This window comes from Mastigoproctus giganteus, chromosome 10 (assembly GCF_048544385.1).
Source record: "Mastigoproctus giganteus isolate SK-2022 chromosome 10, ASM4854438v1, whole genome shotgun sequence".
Classification (NCBI taxonomy): domain Eukaryota; kingdom Metazoa; phylum Arthropoda; class Arachnida; order Uropygi; family Thelyphonidae; genus Mastigoproctus; species Mastigoproctus giganteus.
Genome location: NC_143584.1, coordinates 5,099,305 through 5,126,236, shown reverse-complemented (window position 1 = coordinate 5,126,236; position 26,932 = coordinate 5,099,305). Strand labels below are relative to the sequence as shown.

Sequence of the window (26,932 nt, the reverse complement as noted above, 5' to 3'; positions counted from 1 at the left end):
GTTTTTTAAATCTTTATGGACCAGAAACCCAACTCCACCTTCACTCCTTTCACTGTTTCCATTGGTGTACAGCAGATTTCCACTTGATAAACTTATAAGTGATTCATTTCTTCTTCTTGTTTCAGCCAAACCGATGATATTCCAATTCACATTTTCTAATTCCTTTTCCAGCTCTAATATCCTGTCTTCACCGATCAGTGATCTTACGTTGTAACAGGCCAAGTTCAGTTTCTGTGCATGGCAGCCTGGTCGTACCCAGAGATTCTTAGCACCCTCTGCTTCCACTCTGATCCTCTCGCTGCCGTAAGAGGGGGAGTGAAAGCCGCTGGGGACTGAGGGCCATTTGTTTTGTCGTGCTGTCGTATGCTGGAGGGTTTGGTCTTTTCCTCTTCTCGCTGACCAGGCGTCTTGAAGAGAACCACTCTACACGTTCGTTGCCACCTAAGTGACGTAACAGGACTTACCATCGAGAAGGTGTGCATGAGTGGATTTTCGGGAGGCAGGCCAACCGTACTTCTCCTAAATATTCTGTACTAGAAAGATATTGGCTCCATCAGTGTTTTAGACTGAGTGTCTGATAACACACAGGATACCTGTTCCCCTCTAAGCCCCAATGTAATGCATTGTGTACATTAATTTGTTTTTATTATATAACCTACAAAATCATTAACAAATATTTTACTTGATGTACTTAAGATTTGAGTGTTTTCTGATAATGCATTACTGTACATCTAAACAGATTGTTGTGTGATTCTTCAGGAGAAGTAAATTTTCCCAGATAAAGTGAAAAAAATTAAAGGAACCTTAAGTGTGGCAAAAATGTAAATTTATTTGCGTACATATTCATATTTATAAAAGTATACTTCAGTGTAGGACATAATATTTAAAAATATTATTATTAATAGCCATATGGTGCAAGGAAGCCAGAGGCTCAATATGTACATTATTTTGTGTATATGTTGGAGATTAATTTATTCTTATTTGTTAACATATTGCATTCAGTTTGTCCACTAATGCTATACTTCCTCATTAAAGTTGACAGTTTTACTACCTTTTTCCTGTTTACTGATGCACCTAAGTTTTGGTTCAGTGGAAAGAGTAGCCCTTTTTCATTTCTAAATTATGGTTATGTATGGGTGCAAATTATAAAAAAAAAACAAAAAAAAAACACAACTAAGAAGAATGTTAAAATTAACCATAGAATAGTAAAATTAAAGAATTATTGAAATATGATTAGTGAGCTAGTAAGTAGAAAGCAAAGGTCAGATGAGGATTCTGAGAAATTCGAACGGCTTGTAAAATGTAAACGAACAACATTTGTAATGCATTTCATATTTTTTTTCTTGCTGTTCAACTTCGACTTAAGTGGGTCATAGATAACCCAGTTAACCCACCCTCCAGATAATTGCAAGTGTGTCATACTTTTTAATGTGGTTTGAGATAAGATCGCTTATTTTCTCCCTGAAATTCACATTTCTTGAAATTTTTCATTTTAGCAATCACTGGATGTGATTATGCTGATTGTCCTTCTGTTTATAGGCATTTGTTCACTGTTATGATAGAAGAATGTCTACTCTCCCAAGACCATATCTTTGTAGTCCATTAGCCAGATCCCTTTATGAAAGAATGGTCAAAGAAGAGGAACTTAGAAACGTAAACAAGTCTCAGGTTAGAAATTATTATCCTATGGCTCCTTTTTATGTATACAAAGGTTGAGGGAAAAGTAATGGCACAGGTGATAATAGGAAAAGTACAATATCATGTAATTATTGATTACATTTCTTCAACATAATTACTGCATATCTGTTAAACTTTTTTTTCTATATCTGTTTTAACTGAAATTTCATCTTCAGAGCAGTTTCACTGATATCTGCATTAGAACAATCTCTGGCATGTCAAATGTCTTTTTTTTTTCAAACTACTGGTTCCAGTTTTGATATACAAACGTGAATTGAAACAGCAAAGCAAGGTGCCATCAAGTGTCTCTTCAGTCAAAAAAACTTTAGCAAGGATTGAACAACATGAAGGTTGTTGTTGATTGTCTAAGACTGTGATAGGCACCATTCTTTCATAGTGTGTAATACCACAGTCAGTGTGCTTTGCTGCTGCTCATTCCTTCAGCACCTTCTGTAGTCTAAGCGGTGTAGAAAGCAGGACATCTGTTAGTTTTCCTGTTGTCTCACATGATTACAATGCCATGGGAGGGTACCTATCAAGGAACTTCAGAACCAGTGGAACTGGGAAATGCTGGAGCATCTATCGTACACCCCTGACTTGTACCTGCAACTCATATTACTGAAAATGAATAGCCTTTCTGGAGCAGATTTTGAAGAAGAGATACAACATCATACACTCCATGGACTGTTCCTTGCTATTGAAAAAAATCATTGTGCAGATGGAATTTCTCAGTTGGTACAGGTATGGGTAATGGCTAAAACATCCATACTTCTATTTACAGTAGACTGTGTTCTCTGTAAGTACAATCTTAATATTTTTTCATTGTATTAAAGGAAACTATATTTCCATCAGTGTCATTCATCCATAATTTTGATATCATAGGTTTATTTTTGCTATTTCTATGCAGCGGCATAATCAGGAGGCATAGGCTGCAAAATGGTAAAGCCCAAAAGATCCTAGGCCCATATCTAACTTTTTATTTGTCCTTTTTATTCATAGAGTTCATCAATGAGATTTTATGTTCTACACCTAACAGTGCCACAGTCTGTGCCAGTTTTTGACTTGCTTATAGTGCAGTACCCTTAAACCTTGAATAGTATAAATATTTAACATATTTCTCATTAACCACTAATGTAGAATTGGTAGTAGACAGAATTACAACCTGAACATTATCAGCTAGGTCTAATTTAACTGGATGTCCGGGTACAATTGATTCTAAATTTGTCATTGGTACTTAATGAATATCCATTTCTGAAATTGTCATATTCATCCAGTTTACTTTACTTTCAGTCCACACCCTTAACAGTTTCTCCATATTATTCATAACCTGAATTTCTCTTTTTGAAATTCTGCCACACTGATACATTCTTTAATTTTATCAAAATTCCTACAAATTGTGTGATCACAGTAGTTTGTTATAACGTTCTAAGTGCTCAACCTACACCCCTTATTAGTTTACTGACATTAGTTGTTTTATAGTTATAATACCGCTGCTAAAGAGATTTCTCAAAATGACACATAGTATTTGCATTGTGTTGCTATTACAGCGTGTAACAAACTGACAGAATTGCCACATGATTACTCTAGATGTATGTAATTCATTTTAGAATTATGAACCCGTTTCTTTGCTATGATGAGATTATGAACTTGCCTCTTTGGCTCTTATAGGATTCAGCAGCAATCCAGAAACAACAATCAAACCAATTTTAATGATTTTTAATGATTAGGTAGCAGGTGCAGTTTACTTTACTTTATGAAACAAACTAAAATTTGAATATTATGTGTATACCATGTGCATTTGCTCACAGAAAATTCCTCTATTTTTAAAAGAACACTATATGCAATTAAAGATTGTACCTAGTGTTCTTTTCACAGTCCATTACCTCATAGAAAAACTTATAAAATATTGTTGTAGTGAAACAATGTAAATAAAAAAAACTCTACTGATGGGTTTTGAAGGAAAGTAATAATAATTTGTACTTTAACTTATATTGCACTTACCACTACTTTTTCCTCAATCCCTCATAGTGTGTTAATAATTTATTTTAAAATATTGAATTTTGCTAATAATTTACGTTGCAGTAATTCAAGTCGTAACAGAATTTTAGACAAACAGAGTAGTGAGTGGCCTTATTTGCTTTCACCTGAATATTTTACATAATGGTCTTTAAGCCTCTGAGTACAAGAAGTTGCCAATCTAGCAATCATACACCTTTTGCCATCTCTCATATTGTGAAAATATTTCACTTTTGGGTTTGTGTACTGATGGGTGGTGGAAACAACTATTCCCGAAACAGTGCCATGTGGGTGGTGACACTCTACCGAGAATAAGCAATAGTAGTAATGATGCATTAATATAACATAGTCTTCTCTATTAGTATAAAATAGTCTTCTCTATTAGTGAAGCGTTACTTATTCGAGATAGTGCAATACGTGGTAATTTGTTGTGAAGGATGATCACAATATGAGATACAATTGAAACGATGCCTTTACACTACAATTGTAGTTTTCATCTAAGAGCTATCTATGGTGTATCTACATCTATACTTAATAGATATTTTTAAGCTCTTATAATATTATGCCTTGTTGCATTTATATTTATTATAGTAACATTACATTTGCATATGAGAAAGAAAAAAAAATTTTAAAAATCATTACCACACAAATGACACTGTGTCATTTGTGTGTGGTAATGATTTTCTTAAAGAAGCACATTTTTATAGGTGGTTGTACTGTATGTAAAATAGATAGTATGAATCAGAGCTGTAATACTCAATATGTTCTACGTTGATAATAATATTAGTAAAATAATAAGAGGAATTTACCTCAATATAGTACGTAGAACACTTCCGTATGATACCCTCCAGAAATTAAAACGATAAAAACGAAAAAAATCGACAACTTACCGGTACATTAGAGTAAATTATAAATAATTAAATAATCAATTTAACACAATTCAAATAAATTTAAAACAATTAAAAATCAAATTAACGCAATTAAAAGAATCTAATGAAAATATTCAAAACGATTTTCGTTCCTAACGCAATTAAAAGAATCTAACGAAAATATTCAAAATGATTTTCCTTCCTCGCAATTAAAAGAATCTAACGAAAATATTCAAAACGATTTTCCTTCCTTAATTTGCAAGAGGAAGGAAAATCATTTTGAATATTTTCGTTAGATTCTTTTAATTGCGTTAATTTGATTTTTAATTGTTTTAAATTTATTTGAATTGTGTTAAATTGATTATTTAATTATTTACAATTTACTCAAATGTACCGGTAACTTGTCGATTTTTTTCGTTTTTATCGTTTTAATTTCTGGAGGGTATCATACGGAAGTGTTCTACGTACTATATTGAGGTAAACTCCTCTTATTATTTTACTAATGTATGTAAAATAAGATTATGATAATGCATTCCTACCTATTATGTTTTTTTTTTTTTTTTGGATGAAGCTACTTTTACTAATAATGAAAGTATATAACATGCAGTATGATGCTCCTGAAAATCAAAGATGGACAAAGGACCATAGTGATCAGTAGAGATAACCTTCTTTGGTAAACGTTTTTGCTGTGTCATCAGTGTAGTTTGTTTATTTTTTTTGATGAAAGGTTAATTGGCAAAATTTACACCAGATTTTTGAAAAATATTCCTCCTGGACTATTTGCAACAATGTGTAACCTTGTGGTTCTAACAAGAGGGAGTACCACTACATTTTCTTACTGCATGAAACATACTACAAGTGTTATCTGGTAAACAGATTAGATGAAGTGGAGGCCTATGCATTGGCTCCTAGCTTGCTACATGTCATCCTTCTTGGTGTCTTCCTCAAGAAGTCTTGTTCAAAATTGGGTCTTATCAACAACACCCAAATAGGAGTGGAAATGGCTTTTCAGAATTAGGGGGATGCTTTATTGGTATAGGCCATGGCTGGCGAAGTTTAATAAACCTGAAAGTTTTGCAAGAGTCTTCGAAGGTTTGAACTGCTAGCCTTTGAAGTGTGTACTTGATTTTTATTAAATAAAACTCATTTATTAATAAATACTTATTGATATTGTAAATCGGGAGGGGATTGGGATTTAATTTTTATGTTCATTTGCACATGCAGTTCTTATAAAGTCTGTTTAACAATTAAGCTAACAAATTTTTTTTTTTTTTCTTGAAACTGTGCCTTTCACATTAGTGAAATGTCACACCAATAAAGACAATTTTTATGGGAATCTTTGGTATTTTCTTAAGGAAAGGCCACTTTATTTCTGTATGAATGAAAGTTAGAAACAGTAAAATTTCTATAAAGATGTCATATGATATTAAAATCATTAGATATTCGGTTAGTAATCGAGGTGTTTTTTTTTTTTTTTTTTTAATTTCCTGTTAATGTAAATTTTAGGCATGAATTGTTTCAGTATTTCTTTGAGAATTTTTGCCATGCTAATCACAACAGTTCTGGAACTACTGGGAAAATAGTTTTAGAACTTTAACAAACCCCCATTACCTCTATCGCGCACACTACATCTATGACACCTCAAGACTTCCCTGGAAACATCTGATGCATTTATGCCATTGTGATATCTAAATTCAGTGGTAAAAAACTTTGTTCCAAATCTGGATGCCACTGCAAAACTTAATTGCCAGGTTAAATTAAAAACCCAATCATACATGAAAACAACAAAGGTCACATTAAACAACATCTGATGTTTAATACGTTTTAATGTGGTGTACAAACTTTCCATAAAAAAAAAATTGTGGTCACATTATGTAGTGTAATAAATGCATAAAATAATCATTGTCAACTGCTAAACATATTTTAATTCTTTCACAGAATGATTTTTTTTTTTTTACTAAAACTCATTTTAGGCAAAGTACAACAAATTCCTGGGCACCAGTACGATTTCAAAGGTTTTTCTGTTTTCATCGTTTTGAACTTTGCACCTTTTATGATGTATTACCAGATATCTGATTACAGTTAATTGCTGATCATTATGGCAGAAGTTAATCATTAGCAGCACTATTGTGGCAGGAAAAAATCTGTGAAGAATGTCAGCTCTGCAACCAATGAGCCAGTGTGAAATTAAAAGTTATCTGAGGAGTTATTCTATTTTTGCCATAAAGTGCATTTGATGAATAGTATGGTAAATTTGTAAATAATTTTTGTTATCATTATTTTTATGATATATAAAATTCATATCGTTCATTTGATTAAAACTAATAAAAGGAATCAAAAGTAGTTATGCATAGTATTTGAAAACTAAAATGAAGTATTTGATGTCAGGGGCATATTTGGGGGGCAGAGCGGGAATATCCCCTCAACTTAACCATTTCTATAAGTGTTCCTAGTTCTATGTAAAAAAAACACTCAAAAACCTGGTCATCATGGATGACCCTTACGATAATACCTGGACGATGCAGCTTGATATCACAAATGGCTTGAAAATAATGATGAACCCCTGATTTGGGCCCCAGAGCAGAATAATGAAGTGCATATTTCTTTGGTTCAAAAGGATTTAGTCCTGTTGGGAGAAACAGTTGTCAAAATTTAGGTGCCAAGATTAAGGTAAAAATTTTTTATAATAAGGATTGGGTGGACAAGACATGGTGTCTGCCAGGAGCAACAATTAGTAGTAGCAAATGATGCAAGAAAGCAAGCTTATAAAGCATCAACCAAAGGGAAAATAAAACCTACACATTTCACCCATCTAGAATTTGTCTAGTTCTTTCTTGAATTTATTTAAACCACCCACTTCCAAACAGCAGATAACTAGCCCTTTCTTGGCAAGAGCACCCTTTTGTATTCCTTTCACCAATCTGGTTATCCTTCTCTGCAGATCTACAGTGAAGCCTCTGACCTGTATACAGTACTCAAGACGTTTTCTAAAAATGGTGTTGTACAATGGGATAATAACCTCCTTATCCTTGTTAACAAAGTTTTTGTGTATCAATGACAAAATCCCTTGAGCTGACCAACCCACAAGTTCCATTCATATCTGGAAAGTTAAAATCCTCCATTATAAAATATTAACATTAATTGAGGCATATGATGCAAGAAAGCAAGCTTATAGAGCATCAGCCAAAAAAAAAAAAAAAAATAATAAAGAAGCCATTTCACCCATCCAGTCACTCCAAATGTATGTCTAGTTCAGCCTTAAATTTATTTAAGCTGTCAACTTCCACAACAAACGGAAGTCTGTTTCAGCAATCAACTACCCGCTGGCTAAAGACAAACTTCCACACATCTATTCTACAACTGTCTTTCCTCAATTTGAATCTATGCCCCCTCAGGTTCTTAATCTCAGCAAGTGGAAGTATCCCATCAGCATTGAGCCTGCTCAAACCATTCAAGGTCTTGTACACCTCAATCAGATCACCTTGTAGGTGCCTAGTCTCCGGATGCTGCAGCTGACAGAATTTAAGCCTCTCCTGATAAGAGAACCCCTTTGTTCCTCTTGCCAATCTTGTTGCTCTTCTCTGTCCTCTTTCTATCAACTCTACATCCTTCTTAAAATGAGGTCTCCAGACCTGTACGCAGTACTCAAGGTGTGGCCTGACCATTGCCTTATGCAAAGGTATAATCACCTCCTTGTCTCTGCTAGCAAAATTCCTATATATATAATTGTCAAAACTCCATGGCCTGCTCTGGCAGCCCATCTGCACTACTCAGAGAACTTCGTCCGACTGCACAATTACCCCAGGTCATTTTCATTCTCCACCTCCCTGAGTGTAGTACCACACAGTTTGTACATTTCTCTTGGGTTACTGCTACCCATATGTAGTACTTTGCATTTGTCAATATTAACCTTCAGTTGCCACTTCTCAGCCCATCTATCTAACTTTTCTATATATTGTTTCAGTAGCATCAGAGGCGGATTTAACAGCGGACGCGCCGGGCGCGCGCCCTGGGCCCCAACTTCTGAAGGGCCCACGCAAAACCCCAACAAATTAGTTGAACATATTAGTTCAAAACTTTGTGATTATTATTATGCTATTATTAATTATATTATACATATATTATATTTAAATTTTATTGAAAATAAAACATTAATAGTACATAATATTATTTATTTATTTAAAAAAATGGTTAACATGTATTTTTATTTTCCCTGTCTCTTTTTTTTAAGGGGCCCAAAATTTTCTTCTGCGCCCAGGGCCTCAACCGACCTTAATCTGCTCCTGAGTAGCATACTGTCTTTACTATCATTAACAACCCTGCCAACCTTCATATCATCTGTAAACTTGGACATTAAGCCTGATTTACCTTCATCAGTATCATTAATAAATACACAAAACAACAATGGGCCCAACACCAAACCCTGGGGGACTCCACTAATAACATTAGTCCACATAGAGCAGTGTCCATTTATTACCACTCTCTGCTGTGTTTCTCACCCAACCATAGCTTTATTTATTGCAGCAAATTGCCCTTAATGCCATACTGCTCCAATTTGTACAGCAGTATTCCATGTGCAACAGTATCAAAAGCTTTTCTGAAATCCATGTATATGATACCAAAATTATTTTTTGCATCCAGTTCCTTTGATGTTCCTTCACATCATAGTATCCAATTAAATTGGTCAGACAAGACTTCCCCTTAACAAACCCATGCTGTGTCTGAACTATTGCTGCAGTCTTGTCTAGGTGATCCTGCATCACTTCTTTAACCGGTAACTCCATTATTTTCCCTGGAACAGAAGTTAAACTAACAGGTCTATAATTATTTGCGTCACCCTTTAATAAAAACCCCCTTTGTGAATTGAATTGGGATACATTTGCACATCTCCAGTCCATGGGGACCTCCCCTGAATCTAAGGATGCTCTCATAATTATGGCTAAGGGTTTGGTTAATTCCCTCGCTGCCTATTTCAACATTCTGTATACTGGCACTCTATTTCTCTGTATAGTTGTTTGGCATACTTATCACAGTCATTAGGCCTAGAGCACACTCCTACTCTCATTTTTGTTTTTGCAGTGCTTATGTCACACCAAAGTGACTCAACATTGCACTGGTCACCATGTCGACCAGATACACTGCTTTAGATTTAATATGGTGAGGTATTATGCTCTTAACTAAGATAATAACCTCCCTCACCCCTGCTGTTCTGTCTGTCTGTCTTTCTTGTGTATATTGTACTGCGCATATTCAAATTCAGCATTGCAGAGGCATGGTGTCTGAGTGACACCATGCCTCTGCTATCCCTACAATGTCTGCATTTGATCATTAATCAGTACTTCAAATTCATCAAATTTATTTACAATGCCCCTAGCATTAGTGTACATGTAAGTATACATGAATATGTTATTACATGTAGTTATCCTAACACAGCCCATGTATTTACTGGTTTGATGATCACCTGCAGCAGGGCTTGAAAACCCTGAAGCCTTGCTTTCCAGGCTGCTACATGTTTCAATAGGAGCAGTGCATGAATCACTTTCACCTCTACTTGTGGCTCTCGTTAATCTATTAGTCTGTGTATCCCCCCCCTTCCCAAGCAAGTAGTTTTCCAACCCACTTATAATTATTCTTCAGTAGCATCAGTAAATATTCTTGAACTCCTTTTTTAAGTGTACCCTACCCCTGTAGAAACAGTCTTTCCTGTTAACAAGCAAAGACCATGGTTGATAAAATATTCTGCCTGATGAGCCTTGCACATTCTCTCCATGGCCAAACTGATTGACATGTCTCTCAATGCATAATCCCTTCTGTTATCTCTGGGCAGAATTGCAGAAACTTTAAAATTCAATCCTAATTTGTCACTTTTTTTTCCAACATTACCATTGCCCTATACTTGTTAAGTCAGCCTTCAGATCCCCTGCTCTTAATATCAATTAGTGCCAACATGTAGAAGACTACAGCAGGCCCTCATTATAACGCGGTTCACTCTACGCTGATTCTCTATAACACTGTTCTTATATTATAACCCATAACTCACTCTAACGCTCTTTTACCAGCATTCAGATTGAATTTTTGAAAATGTTTCATCTGATGTAGTTGATAGCTTGAAAACTAATAGCAAAGTTTCCCACGCTCAGTGAAATTTTCTCCCACGCTAATTTAATTGCTCTATGGTGACTTGTTATGTAGTTCCGAGATCAACATTTTAAAAAATTATCAAGTACAGTTAGTCCTCGTATAGCACGATAGCTGTGTTCCTAGAAACCCTCGTGCAATATAAACAACAGGCCCTATGGGAAAAATAGGGTTAGGTGTCGACCACCCAAGATTGAACACACATTTGTAACCAAAACATTACCAAACACAATAAATTATCGTAATAAAATATTGCTAATGCTTTTGCTTCTATCGTAAGCAAACTTGTGTTTTGTTTGATTTTCTATCCAAACAGATGACAGCCATTCCATCTCTTCCAATTCTTTGTGTCTTGATCTAATGGATTTTAATTACACCTTGAGTTGTTCCTGCTATGAAAGTTGTTTTTATGCATCTTTCTAATTCTCGGCGTTGCCTCATTTAAGCCTGTAGCACGTGCAGTATCACATGGTCTTTCATTTCGCTCAAAGCATTTCACAATTTCAAATTTTTTCTCTATCGACAGAGGTGGACTGGCCATAGACCTTACCAGGGAAACCCCGATGGGCCAGAGTCCAGTGTGATTTTGGCCATAAACCATAGCATGAGGTCACTACAAATTTTCTCGGGTAAGAATTTTTGACCCAGTCCACCTCTGTTTATCGATATTGCTTTTCTTTTTCTCTCTGAATCTCGCTCACTAGCTCACATTTTACTAAAGCACATTTCTGGGGGTTACTACCATAAAATAATTTCCAGTTGCATTTCTATTAGTGGAATTTGTTATAAACTGGTAGTCAACTCGATCTAATGGCATTTGCGATAATACCAATAGCTGGAATTGAGTGGGTTTTTATTTTATTATGGTAAAATGTGTTTCCCTTTCACTGATATAAAAAACATAAATGAATTTTCAGAATCTTCTCTTCATTTCTATTGTGTTGCGTTCAGTTGGGATGATTCCGTGTTCGACTGCCATTTCTTGACAACACAAAGGCGAATCATGCATAAGCAAATTCGGTTCATGTTATATACGATATCGTTCCCCTATTTATAAATCGTGTATGATTGAATTCGTGTAGTGTAAACACGTGTTATACGAGGACTGACTGTATATTGCTTGTAATATTTGTGTTATATGCATTTATCCGAAGTATAGTCATCACTCGGTACAGTGTTAGACATTGTCCATAATGGACAGTTTACTCGAACATTGTATCATAATTAATGCAACGCAGTTACATTTTCGGAGATGAATAATGGCGGACAATAATTAAAAACGAACAACGTGTGGACGTGGTACGAAGCCTACTAAGGTAAGAAAAATACTGAATTTGAAAATTAAATTATACGTTTTGAAGCAAATCGATTCCGTTCAATGACGAGTGGATGTGTGCAATAATTTAGGACTAGCAGGTTTAACTGTAAGAACAATTATAAAAAATAAATAATTAATTAATGCAGTGGGAAAGACAGCTGTTCCACTGCAAGCAACTAGGCCAACTATTATAATTGAAATGGAGAGACTTCTAAATAATTTTATTGAAGATAATATTAAATGCACAATTCCGTTAAGTTAAATATTATTAAAGAAAAAGCGATTAGCCTATATGATGATCTAAAGCTCACTTTAAAAAAAAAAAAAAATGTGGAACCATTTAACGCTAGTAAGGGCTGGTAAGATAGATTTAAAATCCAGGGAGAAGCCGCAAGTGCAGATCAAGAAGGAGCCGAAACTTTCAAAGAAGAACTTCTAAAAATTATTGAAAAGTGGTGTTAAACTTCTCAACAAGTTTTTAACATAGATGAAACAGGACTTTTATGGAAACGAATGCTTAAAAGAAGTTTCATATTGAAAGAAGAAAAAAAACACGCCAGGTTTCAAAGTGGCGAAGGATCGGTTGACTTTATTGTTGGGCGGTAACGCTGCTGGGATTTTAAAGTAAAACCCCTTTTAGTTTAGGCGCCTCTGTAGCCAGGTGGGCAGGAGCAGCAGTGCGTAGCACACACTTCTTGATTATACTGGGGCTCGAGCCTGTGACGACCAAGTACGGAGGATGCGGAAAGGTCAGGGAATGACCACCGCATATCCCCGGAGCAATATGGCCTTAGTTACTAATGCTCCTAAAAACCAAATAACAAAACAAATAAGGCGCCTCCGTAGCCAGGTGGGAAGGAGCAGCAGTGCGTATCACACGCTTCTTGATTAGACCGGGGTTCGAGCCCGTCACCACCAGATGCGGAAAGGTCAGGGAATGACCATCGCATATCCCGGAGCAATATGGCCTTAGTTGCTAATGCTCCTAAAAACCAAATAACAAACAAACAAACCTTTTAGTTTACTAGGAATACGGCCAAAGTACAACTCAAAATCGACCTAAGTTACTAAAACTCGGCCATCGGATTAATAAATTAATGATTTTAATTGGCATTTTAAGTTTAATTTTGATATGTAATGTAGTTACTTAACACATAATTGTATATGTATGTAATGGAGAATATTTTATGTGTACAAATTTTTAATATTAAATATTTTGACCAACATTTGTGCATCTTTTCGCTACCGTTTATTATTAATTAGGAATTATCCTATGACACAGACCGCGACTCACAAATACATATGTTACTTTACGGGAATACGGAAGCTTGCTTAGCACTCTGTTTTTTGGGAACGAATTATCAGCATTAAGTGGGGGTCATCTGTATTACCTTTTGTGCTCATAAAAGATGATATCTACTCTACAACACCATCTTCTTTTGCTCCTGACAGACATATCATCTTAGTCCTATTCCACCTCTCCTTCTTACACAGCATAATTCCTGATTTCCTGACAATATAGTCACTGACAATAATTACCTCTTGTGGGACCAATGCAATCTGCCTTAAATGATTTTTGCTGTGTTGCCTGATGCACTAGGTGCTCTGGTTTTCATTTGGATAGCTGAGAGCTTGATGAGCCTCATGTTAATTTCTTCAAGGGCATCCACCCTACTCTTCAAGCTCACATAAATGACCATCAGAATGCTGAGTTGGTGCCTAATTTCTTCATATTCTTTGCATTGAACACACTCAAAGACATCCCCTTTGGCTCCATCAATCATGTTCTAGAAAGTCTGCAAACATTGCACAAGTTGCACATTTTGTTAGGCTGTGATTCATAGGAGAATCGCACCTTCGCTTCTTCCCCGAGCCACATGCTATGTTTTGCCCTTTGCTTTGTTGCTCTATTCCAGGGCATGATTTCCATTTAAATACAATTTAATTAATGATGTCACCAACAGATTGTCAAATGTAAGGGGGATAAGGAGAGCATTACTATTCTTGTGGGAACTATTATTAGTTAATATTAAGCACCTACAAACTGATGATTTGTTAAATAAATATAGGACCATAGTAAAAATATGCTATGAGTTGGGTCTGAATGTTTGTGTCTGCTATGAGTTAGGTCTGAATGTTTGTGTCTGCTATTCTGCCAGGGATAATAGGAAGGACTGTATGCTGAAAGTTTTCTGGATTAACTGAAGATTTCAGGGACTCTACAAGGCTTTTGAAGGGAAATTGTTAGGAGAATATCATGTTTAACTAACTTAGTAACCTATTTTGACAGTTACTAATGAGCTGGATTTAGCAAATAATTTTGACAGTTTATTTGGATTTTAGTAAGGATGTGTTAAGTCAAATTCTTTACTTCTTCATGAGAGGTTATTGTATAAGCTGGAACATGTTGAGATTACTGGAAAAATTCTAGTAATCTAGGTTGTGGTTAATGAATATTCTTAAGACTTGTGTAAAGTCAGAAGTGGAGATCTGGGAGCTAGAATATGGGCAGATATGAAGTTTTCTGAGTAGTGTAAACAGGCAGCCAAGAAAGTCCATGGTGTCCTATCAATGATTTATCAGACATTATCTTGTAGAGATATGGAGGTCATAGTCCCACTGTATAAGGCATTTGTAAGATCACATTTGAAATACTGTGTTCAAGTATGGAGGTCTCATCTGAAAAAAGACATTAAGTTTCTTGAAGGTCCAAAGACGGGCAACTCACATGGTGAGGTCAGCTAAAGGGAGACCATATGAGGAATGACTCCATGTATGTGGACTACGGAGCTTGGCAACCAGGCACTTCAGAGGTGACCTGACTGAGGTTTATAAGACACTTACGGGGTTAATAAAATGAACAAAGGCAGAATTTTCACTGTTACAGAGAATTACAGAACTTGTGAGCATAAATTCAATTTACAAGAGAAGAGGTTTAGACTAAACTGTAGGAAGTTTTCTTTTAGCTGGAAACTTGTTGATTACTGGAACATGTTGCCTTCACGGGTAGTTGAAGTTCACAGTTTGAATAAATTCAAAGGTCAACTGGATAGTTATGTGAGGAGGGAAGCAAATAATTTATTTTCTTATTTACTTTTTCTGTCTGTCTCTCTCTCTCTCTCTCTCTCTCTCTCTCTCTCTCTCTCTCTCTCTCCCCCCCCTCTCCCTTCCCCCTGCCAGTGCAGCAAAAACCACTGGCTTTCTTGCACTGTATGGCTATTACTGTTACTACTATTGCTGTTAATTATCTAATTTTGTAGATGATACAAAGGTTGGCAGGATGGTTAATAACAATAATGATGGTATGCTGCTGCAATAAGATCTAGAAAACTTAGGCAGATAGGCTGAGAAATGGCAGTTGAAGTTTTAACATTGACAAATGTAAGGTATTGCATATGGGTAGTAGTAATTCCAGAGTAATGCATTAAATGTGTGGTACTACACCCAGGGTAGCAGAAAATGAAAAGGACCTGAGGGCAACTGTGCAGCCTGATATGAATTTCTCTGACCAGTGCAGACAGGCTGCTAGGTCAGCTCATGGGGTTTATCAATGATATACAGGAATTTTGCTAGCAGGGATTAGGAAGTGGTTATTCCACTGTGTAAAAAGCAATGGTCAGGCCACATGTTGAGTACTGCATACAGGTCTGGAGACCTTATTTTAGGATGGATGTAGAGCTGCTGGAACGAGAACAGAGAAGGACAATGAGATTGGTGAGGGAAATAAAGGGATGTTCTTAGCACGAAAGGCTTCAGTTCTGCCAATTGCAGCGTCTGGAGACTAGGCACCTGCAAGGTGATCTAATTGAGGTGTATAAGGCCTAGAATGGTTTAAGCAAGCTCAGTGCTGATAGGATTCTTCCTCTTGCTTAGATTACTCACCTGAGAGGACATAAATTGAAATTGAGGAAAGACAATTGTAGAACAACTTAAATAAGTTCAAGGCAGAACCAGACAAACATTTGGAGCAAATGGATGGGTGAAATCAGAAGGTTTTTTTTTTTTTTTTTGCTGATGCTATATATAAGCTTGCTTTCTTTCATTATATGCCTCTTCTAATGCTAATGCATGGTTACAATTAGGAAGGGAGGAAGGTTTATGCTGTTAGTTAAGAAACACAAAATTGAAGGAAGTGCATCCAGCTGACATGGGTGGACAATGCAATGTTGAGTCAGTTTGGTGTGACATAAGCACTGGGAAAGCAAAATTGAGAGAATAGGAGTGTGTTATAGGCCTAATGACTGATCAGTAGAATGGAAAATGGTAGAGAAACTGAATGGAGCAGTAAATCAGATTGTCTTCGAATTTGGGATTTTAACTTCCCAGATATTGACTGGTTGGTCACTCACACTAGCAAGGCTTTTGTGGATTGATTGGATGATTGCTTTCTACAGCAGCATGTTTGAGAGGCATCTAGAGGAAATAATACTCTTGATCTGATTATCAGCAGTGACTCTTCATGCATTAAGAATCTTCATATAAAGGAATCACTAGGTGTCAGTGATCATAGTGTGCTGACGTGGGATTTACTCAAATATGTAGCTACCATCAGGAGCAAAGAGCAGGTTTTTTGCTTTTGTAAAGGTGCCTACAGTGGTCTCAGACAGTTTTTAAATTCTATACAATGGGACCAACTGATGATGTTACCAACAGCAAATTCTAAATGGGAAGCATTCAAGGAAGTAATCTTGGAAGCTCCTAGACTTTTTGTCCCAACTAAGAAACAGTGGTAATCAATGGACACTGCTCTTTCAGATTCAACAATATTCCTCACGCATTATGGAACCCTAAGTAAAATTCCTTTTCCTAAGTGACCTATGTAAAAGCAGGTAAATAATTACATAGTGATATTTATTCTGGATAGATCCCATCCACCCCAGGTTCCTATTTTATATCCAACTTCAACAATTTCTTCTCCACTTTGCTCTCAGTTATTACAAAATCCTTTAGCTCTCTGTTATTCTCTTCCCTTACTAATTCCTCATATATGAATGTAGATGCAAAATACTCATTCAGTTTGTCAGCTATCTGAGTAGGATTACCAACAGTCGAACCATCAATATGAAATGGACCAATCTGATTTATCCCCTTTCTTCTAGAGGTTACATAAGTAAAGAAATCTTTGCTGTTCCTCTTTGCATCCTTTACCAAAGATTTCTCATAATCTGCTTTGATTGCATAATAGTTTGTACTTGCTTTAGGTTTCTGTGTCCCTCAGCACTTGCCAACAAAAAAAAAAAAATTTCATACATCTGGAGGAAAAGTTACAGATCCTAAAACTTGATCTCTGCTACCAAAATTGTCTCAGTCATGTCTTCATTGGAAGTTATACTGAACTTACTGAACAGCTAGGGCAGAGACATTTTTTAACTTTATTTTAACATTTTTTAAATCAGTAGAACATCCTTCTAAATTCCAAGTGGATTGAAATTCTCATGTTGCATAATTTGCATCACGGTGCAGTTAACATGTTAAATTGAAAAACACTTCTCATAGGTAGCAGAAAACATTTCCTTCTTTATCCAGGGACTAACAAAACTCTTCATTAATCTAAGCTGTATATGCAAAGATGAAAGAATGTTTTTTGGTTTTTCTCAACCAGTGGAATATATTTTATATTTCTTCTCCCTGGTATAAGTTGCCTTCATGGATGGTTGAGGCTGACTGCTTGGGGAAATTCAAAGTCTGATAGATACCTAAAGGAGAAGAGAATCATATATATTAATTTTTTTTTCTTTGGTCAGTGCAGCAAAAGCCAGAGCTTTCTTGCAAAATATTGCTAATACTAAACACTAAATTCCTCTTTTTCCACACCTGCACAATATAATTTTTTCTGTTGTGCAATTTTCCCAAATGCATAGGAAATGCCAGTATTTTGTGAAAGCTCCCTGTTGACCAGTGAGTAAACCAGTTACTTTACGATCACCACAGTCATTCAAAGCAAAATTATGATACTTTATTTTCGCATGTTTCTTTCAAGCAAAGAGCATAAAGTAAAGTAGCTGATAGTGTATTTTCATTGTGCAGCAAAACTACTTTTAAACTTAATCTCGAGGCATAATTAAATATACACCAAAGTACAAAAGTACAAAGAATATGAACATTTAATAATACTGCAGATTTTGTTGTAAGCATCCATGCACATAAAAGAATTTGTCGGAGATTTAAACAACTCCTTTGTTTCTGCTTAAACATTTTAAGAACATAATGCTAAACAAAAAACAGAAGAAACAATGTACAGTACTCAAGATGTGGCTTAACCATTGCCTTGTAAATGGGATAATCATCTTATTCCTGCTAGAAATATTCCTGTATATCATTGGTAAAACCTCATGAGCTGTCTAGCAGCCTGACTGCACAGGTCAGAGCACTTCATATCGTTAGTGTAAAATGAAAAAGACCCCATTGTCTTTTTCATTTTCCACTAACCTGAGTGTAGTACCACACTGTTGGTACATTAGTCTAGGATTACTATTACCCACATGCAGTACTTTGCATTTATCAATGTTAAACTTCAATTGCCATTTCTCAGCCTATCTGTCAAATTTTTTTAGATCTTGTTGCAGTAGCATATGTTGATATGCTATTTAAATATTAAGCAGTGCAGTAATGTGCTCTTAATGCCACATTGCTCCAGTTTGTACAGCAATCTTTTATGTGCAATAGTATTAAAAGCCTTTGTGAAATCCAAGTATATGATATCAAAATTATTTTTTGCATCCAGTTCCTTGGTCACTGCATCAGAGTAACCTATCAGATTGGTTGGGCAAGACTGCCCTTTAACAAGTCCATGGTGTGACTGTAGTATAATTTCATTCCTCTCCAAATGTCCTGAATTACCTCTTTAAACAGTGACTCTATTGTTTCAATGGAACAGAAGTTAACCTAACAGTCAGTAACTATCGTGTCACCTTTTTGGACTCTCATTGTGAACTGAGGATACATTTGCACACCTCCAGTTCATAGGGCCTCCCCTGAATTTAGAGATGCTCTCATAATTATGGCTGTGTTTGCTTACATTCTGCTTACCTCTTTTATATAATTGGACAGATACCATCCGTACCAAGTGCCTTTTTTATATTTAGCTTGGACAATTTCTCTTCCACTTTCTTCCCAATTATCACAAAATCATTTAGCTCCCTGTTAGAGTTTGATAAACCACTGCCATCCCCCTCTTTAAAGAACTCCTCATATGTGAACATGGATGCAAAACACCTATTCAGTTTGTCAGCAACCTGAGCAGATCATCAACAATCAAATCATCGACATCAAGTGGACTGGTGTGATTCATCCACCACTCCTTCTGTTGGTATAAGTAGTCTTTGCTTCTCTTCCAGAGACTTCTCATAATCTGCTTTAGCTTGCATAACTTAATTTGTGACTTGATTGCAGACTAGTTTATATCTTCCATGGGCTACTGTATCACCTGATAATTTATATGCATCCCACACATTTTTCTTCTCTTCCACAAATCACATCAGATGTACTGATGTACATCTAAGCATTGAACAGTATTTCTTAGTTTGTATGAAAAGCCTAGTAGCTTCTATGATTACTTCCCAAATTACTTCCATTTAGAATTTTTCCATTGGTGTTCTCACTGTATTGAATTTAAACTGTCTGAGACCACTGTAGCTACCCTTACAAAAGCAAAAGCTCTTCCCTTGACATTAGTTATGTTTGAGTAAATCCCATATCAGTATTCTTGATCACTGCCACCCACTGGGTCTTTTACTTGCAGATTCTTAATGCATGAAGAATCACTACTGATAATCAGATTGAGGGCATTTCTCCCTCTTGTGGCATCTGTAACATGCTGCTATAGAAAACATTCATTTAATAAAACCACATTCATTTAATAAATCTAGAAGCCTCCTTTTAGGAAGGATGTAGAGTTGGTAGAACGAGTACAGAGAAGGGCAACAAGACTGGTGAAGGGAACAAAGGGGGTGCTCTTACAAAGAAAGGCTTCAGTTCTGCAAATTGCAGCATCTGGAGACTAGGCACTTGTGAGGCGATCTGATTGAGGTGTATAAGGCCTTGAATGGATTGAGCAGGCTCAATGCTGATGGGATTCTTCCTCTTTCTCAGATTACAAACCTGATGGGGCATAAACTGAAATTGAGGAAAGACAGTTGTTGAATAGATAAGCGGAAATTTTCCTTTAGCCAGCAGGTAGTTAATTGCTGGAATAAATTTCCATCTGTTATGTGGAAGTTGATAGTTTAAATAAATTCAAGGAAGAACTAGACAAACATTTGGAATGAATAGATGGGTGAAGTGGGAAGGTGTGTTTTTTTTTTTTTTTTTTTTGGCTGATGCTGTATAAGCTTGCTTTCTTGCATCATATGCCTCTAATAATGCTAATCCAAAATCCCTTCTCTTTGCCCTTGGTGATAGTTGAAATAAAACCCATATAAATTCACTATGATCACTTCTGATAACACTACCCAGCAAATCAATGGTTTTTTTCTGGTCAAGTTTTATGTATAGAATTGAAATCAATCATAGAAATTTCCTATCACGTCTCAGTTTAAAGATATAGATTCTGTACAAAGATATCATTACTGCTTGAAATACAATTTCTAAACTTATTAACTTTTGGTTAGTTTTGTTTATTGGGCTAAAAGTTAAGCAAGTACATCATTACTGTTCTTGCAATATAGTATATTTTGATTTTGATGCACTTTTCCAGACAAGTCAATAGTTTTAGTAATTTTATTACACCATTCAACTGTTCAATATATAGTGTATGATAAACTACACTACAAGAATTCACCTTCTGTTCAAATTTACAAATTGCTTTTACTGTTTTTAGGTTAATGCATTGTTAAAATGGAGAAGACAAAGCACAGAACTTGCATTAAGGTGATATAGTTGTACACGTTGGCACTAATAATATTAAGAGTAGGAGACCGGTAGAATTACTTAACAAGTACAAGTCACTGTTGAACAAAAGCCGAGAATTAGGGTTGAATTTGAAAGTGTCTGCAATTCTGCCCAGACACGATAGGAGGGAGTATATGATGAGAGCCTTGTCGATCAATTCGGCCCTGGAAAGATTGTGCAAGGCTCAAGGGGTAGAATTTTTTTCAGCCTGGACTGTACTTGTTAACAGGAGAGATTGCTTCTACAGGAATGGGATACACTTAAATAGAAAGGGTTCAAGAATATTTGCTGATGCTATCGAGGCAGTTTTAGGTGGGTCGGAAAACTGCTAGCTTGGGGGGAGACAAAGACCAATAGATTGACAGTAGCCACTGGCAGAGGTGAAAGAGATTCTTGCACTGCTTCTATTAGAATGAGCAGAAGCCTGAAAAACAAGATGCATGGTATTTCAGAGACTGCTGGGAGCCATTGCGGTACAAGTAAACACATGGGTTGTGTTAGGGTAGCTAAGAATAGAAACAGGTGCAGGTATACTTGCGTGTACACCAATGCTAGGAGTTTAGTAAATAAATTTGATGAATTTGAGGTATTGCTCAAAACATCAAAGGCAGATATTGTTGGGATATCAGAGACGTGGTGTCACACAGATATAAGGGATGCAGAACTGCAATTTGGGGAGTACAACGTCTACAGAAAGGATAGACAGGATAGGAAGGGGGGAGGGGTTATGCTATTAGTTAAGAAACACATAAAAACCAAGGAAGTGAAGCCAGTCGACATCACTGGACAGTGCAGTGTTGAGTCAGTTTGGTGTGACATAAGCATTGGGAGATCAAAATTGAGAGTAGGAGTGTGCTATAGGCCTAATGACTCTGATGAGTATAATAAGGAACTGTACAGGGAAATAGAGTGGGCCAGTAAATCAGAGAGTCAATGGGAGATTTTAATTTCCCAGATATTGACTGGAATTTGGGGGCTGGTTACTCACACACTAGCAGGGCTTTTGTGGATTTATTGGATGATTGTTTTCTACATCAGCATGTTCGGGAGGCAACTAGAGGGAGTAATACTCTTGATTTGATTATCAGCAGTGATTCTTCATGCATTAAGAATCTGCAGATAAATGAACCACTAGGTGGCAGTGATCACAGTGTGCTGAAGTGGGATTTACTGAAAGAGGTAACTACCATTAGGGGTAAAGGGAAGGGTTATTGCTTCCGTAAAGGCGACTATGATGGACTGAGACAGTATTTAAATTCTATACAGTGGGACCAACTGATGATGTTACCAACAGCAAATTCAAAATGGGAAGCATTCAAAGAACTTATCTTGGAAGCTACTAGGCTTTACATACCAACTAAGAAATATTGTTCAAGGTTTAGGCCAAAATGGATGTCAGATGAACTAATGAGGCATATGGCAGAGAAGAAAAATGCATGGGATACCTACAAATTAACACATGACACAGAAGCCTATGATAGATACAAGTTGATATGCAACCAAGTTACAAAGGAGGTTAGGCAGGCGAAGGCAGATTACGAGAAATCCTTGGCAAGGGATGCAAAGAAAAACAGCAAAGAGTTCTTTACTTATGTAAACTCTAGAAGGAAGGGGATGAATCAGATTGGTCCACTTGATATTGATGGGTCAACTGTTGATGATCCTGCTCAGGTAGCTAACAAACTAAATGAATATTTTGCATCGACATTCACACATGAGGAGTTATTCAGCAAGGGGAATGCCAGAGGTGTATTCAACTCTAGCAGTAAGCTACAGAATCTTGAAATAACTGGGAGTAAAGTGGAGGAGAAACTGTTGAAGATAAACACAAGAAAGGCACCCGGGGTGGATGGGATCTATCCAGTTATATTAAAGGAGGCAGCAAAGGAAGTAAGCAAACCCTTAGCCATAATTATGAGAGCTTCCTTGGACTCAGGGGAGGTACCCATAGACTGGAAATGTGCAAATGTGACCCCAATTCACAAAGGAGGATCAAAGGCTGACACAAGTAATTATAGACCTGTGAGCTTAACTTGTGTTCCAGGAAAATTAATGGAGGCACTGGTTAAAGAAGCACTGCAGGATCATTTAGACAAGACTTCAGTTATAGCTCAGACACAGCATGGTTTTGTTAAGGGGAAGTCTTGCCTGACCAACTTGATTGGATACTATGATGCAGTCACAAAAGAACTGGATGCAGAGAATAACTTTGATATTATATACTTGGATCTTAGAAAGGCTTTTGATACTGTTGCACATGGAAGACTGCTACACAAATTGGAGCAGTGTGACATGGGAGGCAAATTGCTGCTATGGATAAAGGGGTGGTTGAGGGGGAGAAGACAGAGAGTGGTAATCAATGGACACTGCTCATCGTGGACTAATGTTATTAGTGGAGTCCCTCAGGGCTCAGTGTTGGGTCCATTATTGTTTTCTGTATTTATAAATGATATTGATGATGGTATATCAAGCTTAATGTCCAAGTTTGCAGACGATACGAAGGTTGGCAGGGTTGTCAAGGACACTACTGACACTATGCTGCTGCAACAGGATCTGGAAAGGTTGAGCAGATGGGCTGAGAGGTGGCAAATGAAGTTTAACATTGACAAATGTAAAGTACTACACATGGGAAACAGCAACCCCAGAGCAACGTATCAACTCTGTGGTACTACACTGACAGTGGTAGAGAATGAAAGGGACTTGGGGGTGATTGTGCAGGCAGATATGAAGTTCTCTGAGCAGTGCAGACGGGCTGCAAGAGTAGCTCATGGAGTATTGTCAATGATATACAGGAATTTTTCCAGCAGGGATAAGGAGGTGATTATTCCATTGTATAAGGCAATGGTCAGGCCACACCTAGAGTACTGTATACAGGTCTGGAGGCCTCATTTCAAGAAGGATGTAGAGCTGCTGGAACGAGTACAGAGAAGGGCAACAAGATTAGTGAATGGAACAAAGGGGTGCTCTTACGAAGAAAGGCTTAAGTTTTGCAAATTACAGTGTCTGGAGACTAGGCACCAGCGAGGTGATCTGATAGAGGTGTATAAATCCTTGAATGGTTTAAGCATGCTCAATGCTGATGGGATTCTTCCTCTAGCTCAGAAAAATCACCTGAGAGGGCATAAATTCAAATTGAGGAAAGACAGATGTAGGATAGACGTGCGGAAATTTGCCTTTAGCCAGCGGGTGGTTGGTTGGTGGAACAGACTGCCATCCCTTGTGGTGGAGGTTGATAGCCTAAATAAGTTTAAGGCTCAGCTGGACAGGTATTTTGAACGAACAGAGGGGTGAAGTGGAAGTGTGTTTTTTTTTTTTTTTTGGCTGATGCTGCATAAGCTTGCTTTCTTGCATCAAATGCCTCTACTAATGCTAATGCTGATTAATTACCAAGACAACGTCTGCTTTGTTTGTAGACACATAACCCCAAAAACTCGGGAAGAATATATACAATGTCACAAAAGTTGCATATTCATTGTACTTCGGCTGCAAGGTCGGTGACCACGAAAAAAATTGGGCTCCACATATCTGTTGTATTACTTGTACAACGAACTTAAGGTTGTGGTTATATGGCAAGCTGAGAGCATTACCTTTTGCCATCCCAATGGTGTGGCATGAGCTCAAGAATTATTTGATGACTGCTATTTCTGCATAACAGAAATAAAAGGTATTTCCAAAAAGAGCAAGCACTGCATCAAAAATCCAAATATCCCATCAGCAATTAGGCCAGTGCCACACGGTAAAGAACTGCCAGTACCTGTGCCACCAAAATCTTGGAGTATTGGAAGTAGTGATGAAGATACAGAAGAAATCGTTTTACCAGATGTCGTGGAACCATGTACTTCACATGATTTGGACTACGAGCCAGAAAAAGAAAAGGCCCCACACTACATTGAACAAGAAGAATTAAGTGACTTGATCAGAGACTTGGGCTTATCCAAAGAGAAGGCTGAATTACTCGGATCCAGACTACAACAGTGGAACTTACTCGCCAAAGGTACAAACATTACAATATACTATAAGCAAAATGAATAGTTTTCAAGATATTTTGCAATGGAAAACAATGTGTGTCTGCAAAGACTTCGTTGGTCTTATGCATGAACTGAACATTAATCACAATACCTCTGAATAGCGTTTGTTCATTGATGTGTCAAAGCTAAGTTTGAAAGCAGTATTGCTTCATAATGGAAATACTTTATCATCAATTCCTCTTGTTCATGCTGTTGGCCTGAAAGAAACTTATGATAGTATGTCATATCCCAGCAAAAGGATCACAAGAATCACCAGATTCTTGCTGCTATACGTTACAATGACTATGGTTGGAATACTTGTGGTGATCTCAAAGTGGTTGGTTGTTTCACTAAATACTGTTGTTTCCTGAGCCAAATCAAAATCCCTTCTCTTTGTCCTTGGTGATAGTTGAAATAAAACCCATATTAATTATGGGTTTTGTCCTGTCCCAGTGTTGCACTACGTCATTTTATCCAGGTTTTATCTTGTCCCAGTGTTGCACTACGTCGTGCAACACTGGGACAAGAGAGATGAATATTTCCCCGACAAAGTAATGTAAAGTATGTTCCATTGGTTGATCCACAAAAGGTTTTTCTTTCCCCTTACACATCAAGCTTGGACTGATTAAGAATTTCACTAAGGCACTGGATAAAGAAAGCAGAGGATTTGCATATTTACCAAAAATGTTTCCAAATTTATCTCATGCAAAGCTGAAGGAAGTAATTTTCATAGGTCCTCAAATAAGAAAGCCTCTAAAAGGTGAAGAATTTCAAAGAATTTCAACTGGCTGCATGGAGATCTTTCAAGGCTGTGGTACATGGATTCCTCGGAAAGAGAAAAGAAGAGAACTATGAGCAACTGGTGACAAACTTGCTGAAATGGTCCAAGAAAATGGGGTGCCAAATGTCATTGAAATGCATTTCCTTCATTCCCATCTGGATTTCTTTCCTGAAAACTTAGCGGATGTCAGTGATGAACAAGGGGAGTGCTTCCACCAGGCTGTATCTGCAATGGAAAAATAATACCAAGGTCGCTGGGACTCTGCCATAATAGGAGATTACTGTTGGTTCCTTAAACAGGAAAGCAATCTGGAAGTATAAAAGGAAATCATTGAGTGGGAACCATGTCTAAGTAACATATATTGTGTGTAATAATTACAATCATGTATGCTGATATTGTATAAAAACAAGGAATTTAAAAAATGCATATATCTTTTGATGTAGACGTGACAGAAGTAAAAGATTGATATTTTCATAATCAGGACATTACTTTTTTGTTCAGAATAACCAACTTTCGTTCCAGAGGTATGATGAAAAAAAAATTTTGTCGGGTACTGTAATCATATCAAAAGTATTGCCAGCTCTTTCTGCCTCTCAGACATGCTGTTATAGAAAACATTCATCCAATAAATCCATAAAAGGCCTGTTCTGTATGAGTGACAAACTCAAAAGTTTCAGTCATTATCCTGATAGTTAATCTTCCATTATATGACATTCCGATTTATTGCCCAATTCTATTTGTTTATGTAATTGTTCACTATATTCATTACAGTAATGTGGCTTATAACATTTGTACACTCGTTTTTGTTTTTCCAGTGCTTATGTCACACCAATCTGACTCAAGATTGCACTGCAAATTTGCTCCAACATGATTGATATATTAGGGAACAATGCAAGTATAACACGATTTTCGCCTTGGCTAATGCACGATTTCTTCTACAAGTAACACTAGGTGAATGCAAAACTTGGCACCAAGCTGTTTTACACTTGGCAGCTAGCGACCTGCACAGCAATACATACAAGTTTACAAAGCTTAAAATATAACGTAAAATGTGTGAGAGCTATATTTCCCATTTACTGTAGTTGTATTGGTCAGAGACACACTGTTGTCACTCGCTGCATTCACAATATAATATATTCATATAATATTGTAGGCCGACTCACTTTTTCAGGAGCTCACATTTTTCTGTTTGAACAGACATTTCGGGAGTCGGGATAGTGTGAGCGGAGGAGCACAT

The 26,932-nt window shown here is 36.8% G+C and overlaps 1 protein-coding gene across 2 annotated transcripts in view; it reads left to right on the top strand.

Moving 5' to 3' along the window:
* LOC150078644 (protein-L-histidine N-pros-methyltransferase) overlaps positions 1 to 26,932 on the top strand; it is a 392,865-nt gene that overhangs the window by 103,384 nt on the left and 262,549 nt on the right. The window contains exon 2 of one of the 2 annotated variants that reach the window (XM_090382514.1): positions 1,540 to 1,668. In XM_090382514.1, coding sequence (XP_090238640.1) covers positions 1,567 to 1,668 — 102 coding nt within the window. In that variant the 5' untranslated portion in view covers positions 1,540 to 1,566. Of the gene's footprint in view, positions 1 to 1,496; positions 1,669 to 26,932 lie in introns of both variants that reach the window. The other variant, XM_090382515.1, reaches the window with a different exon arrangement.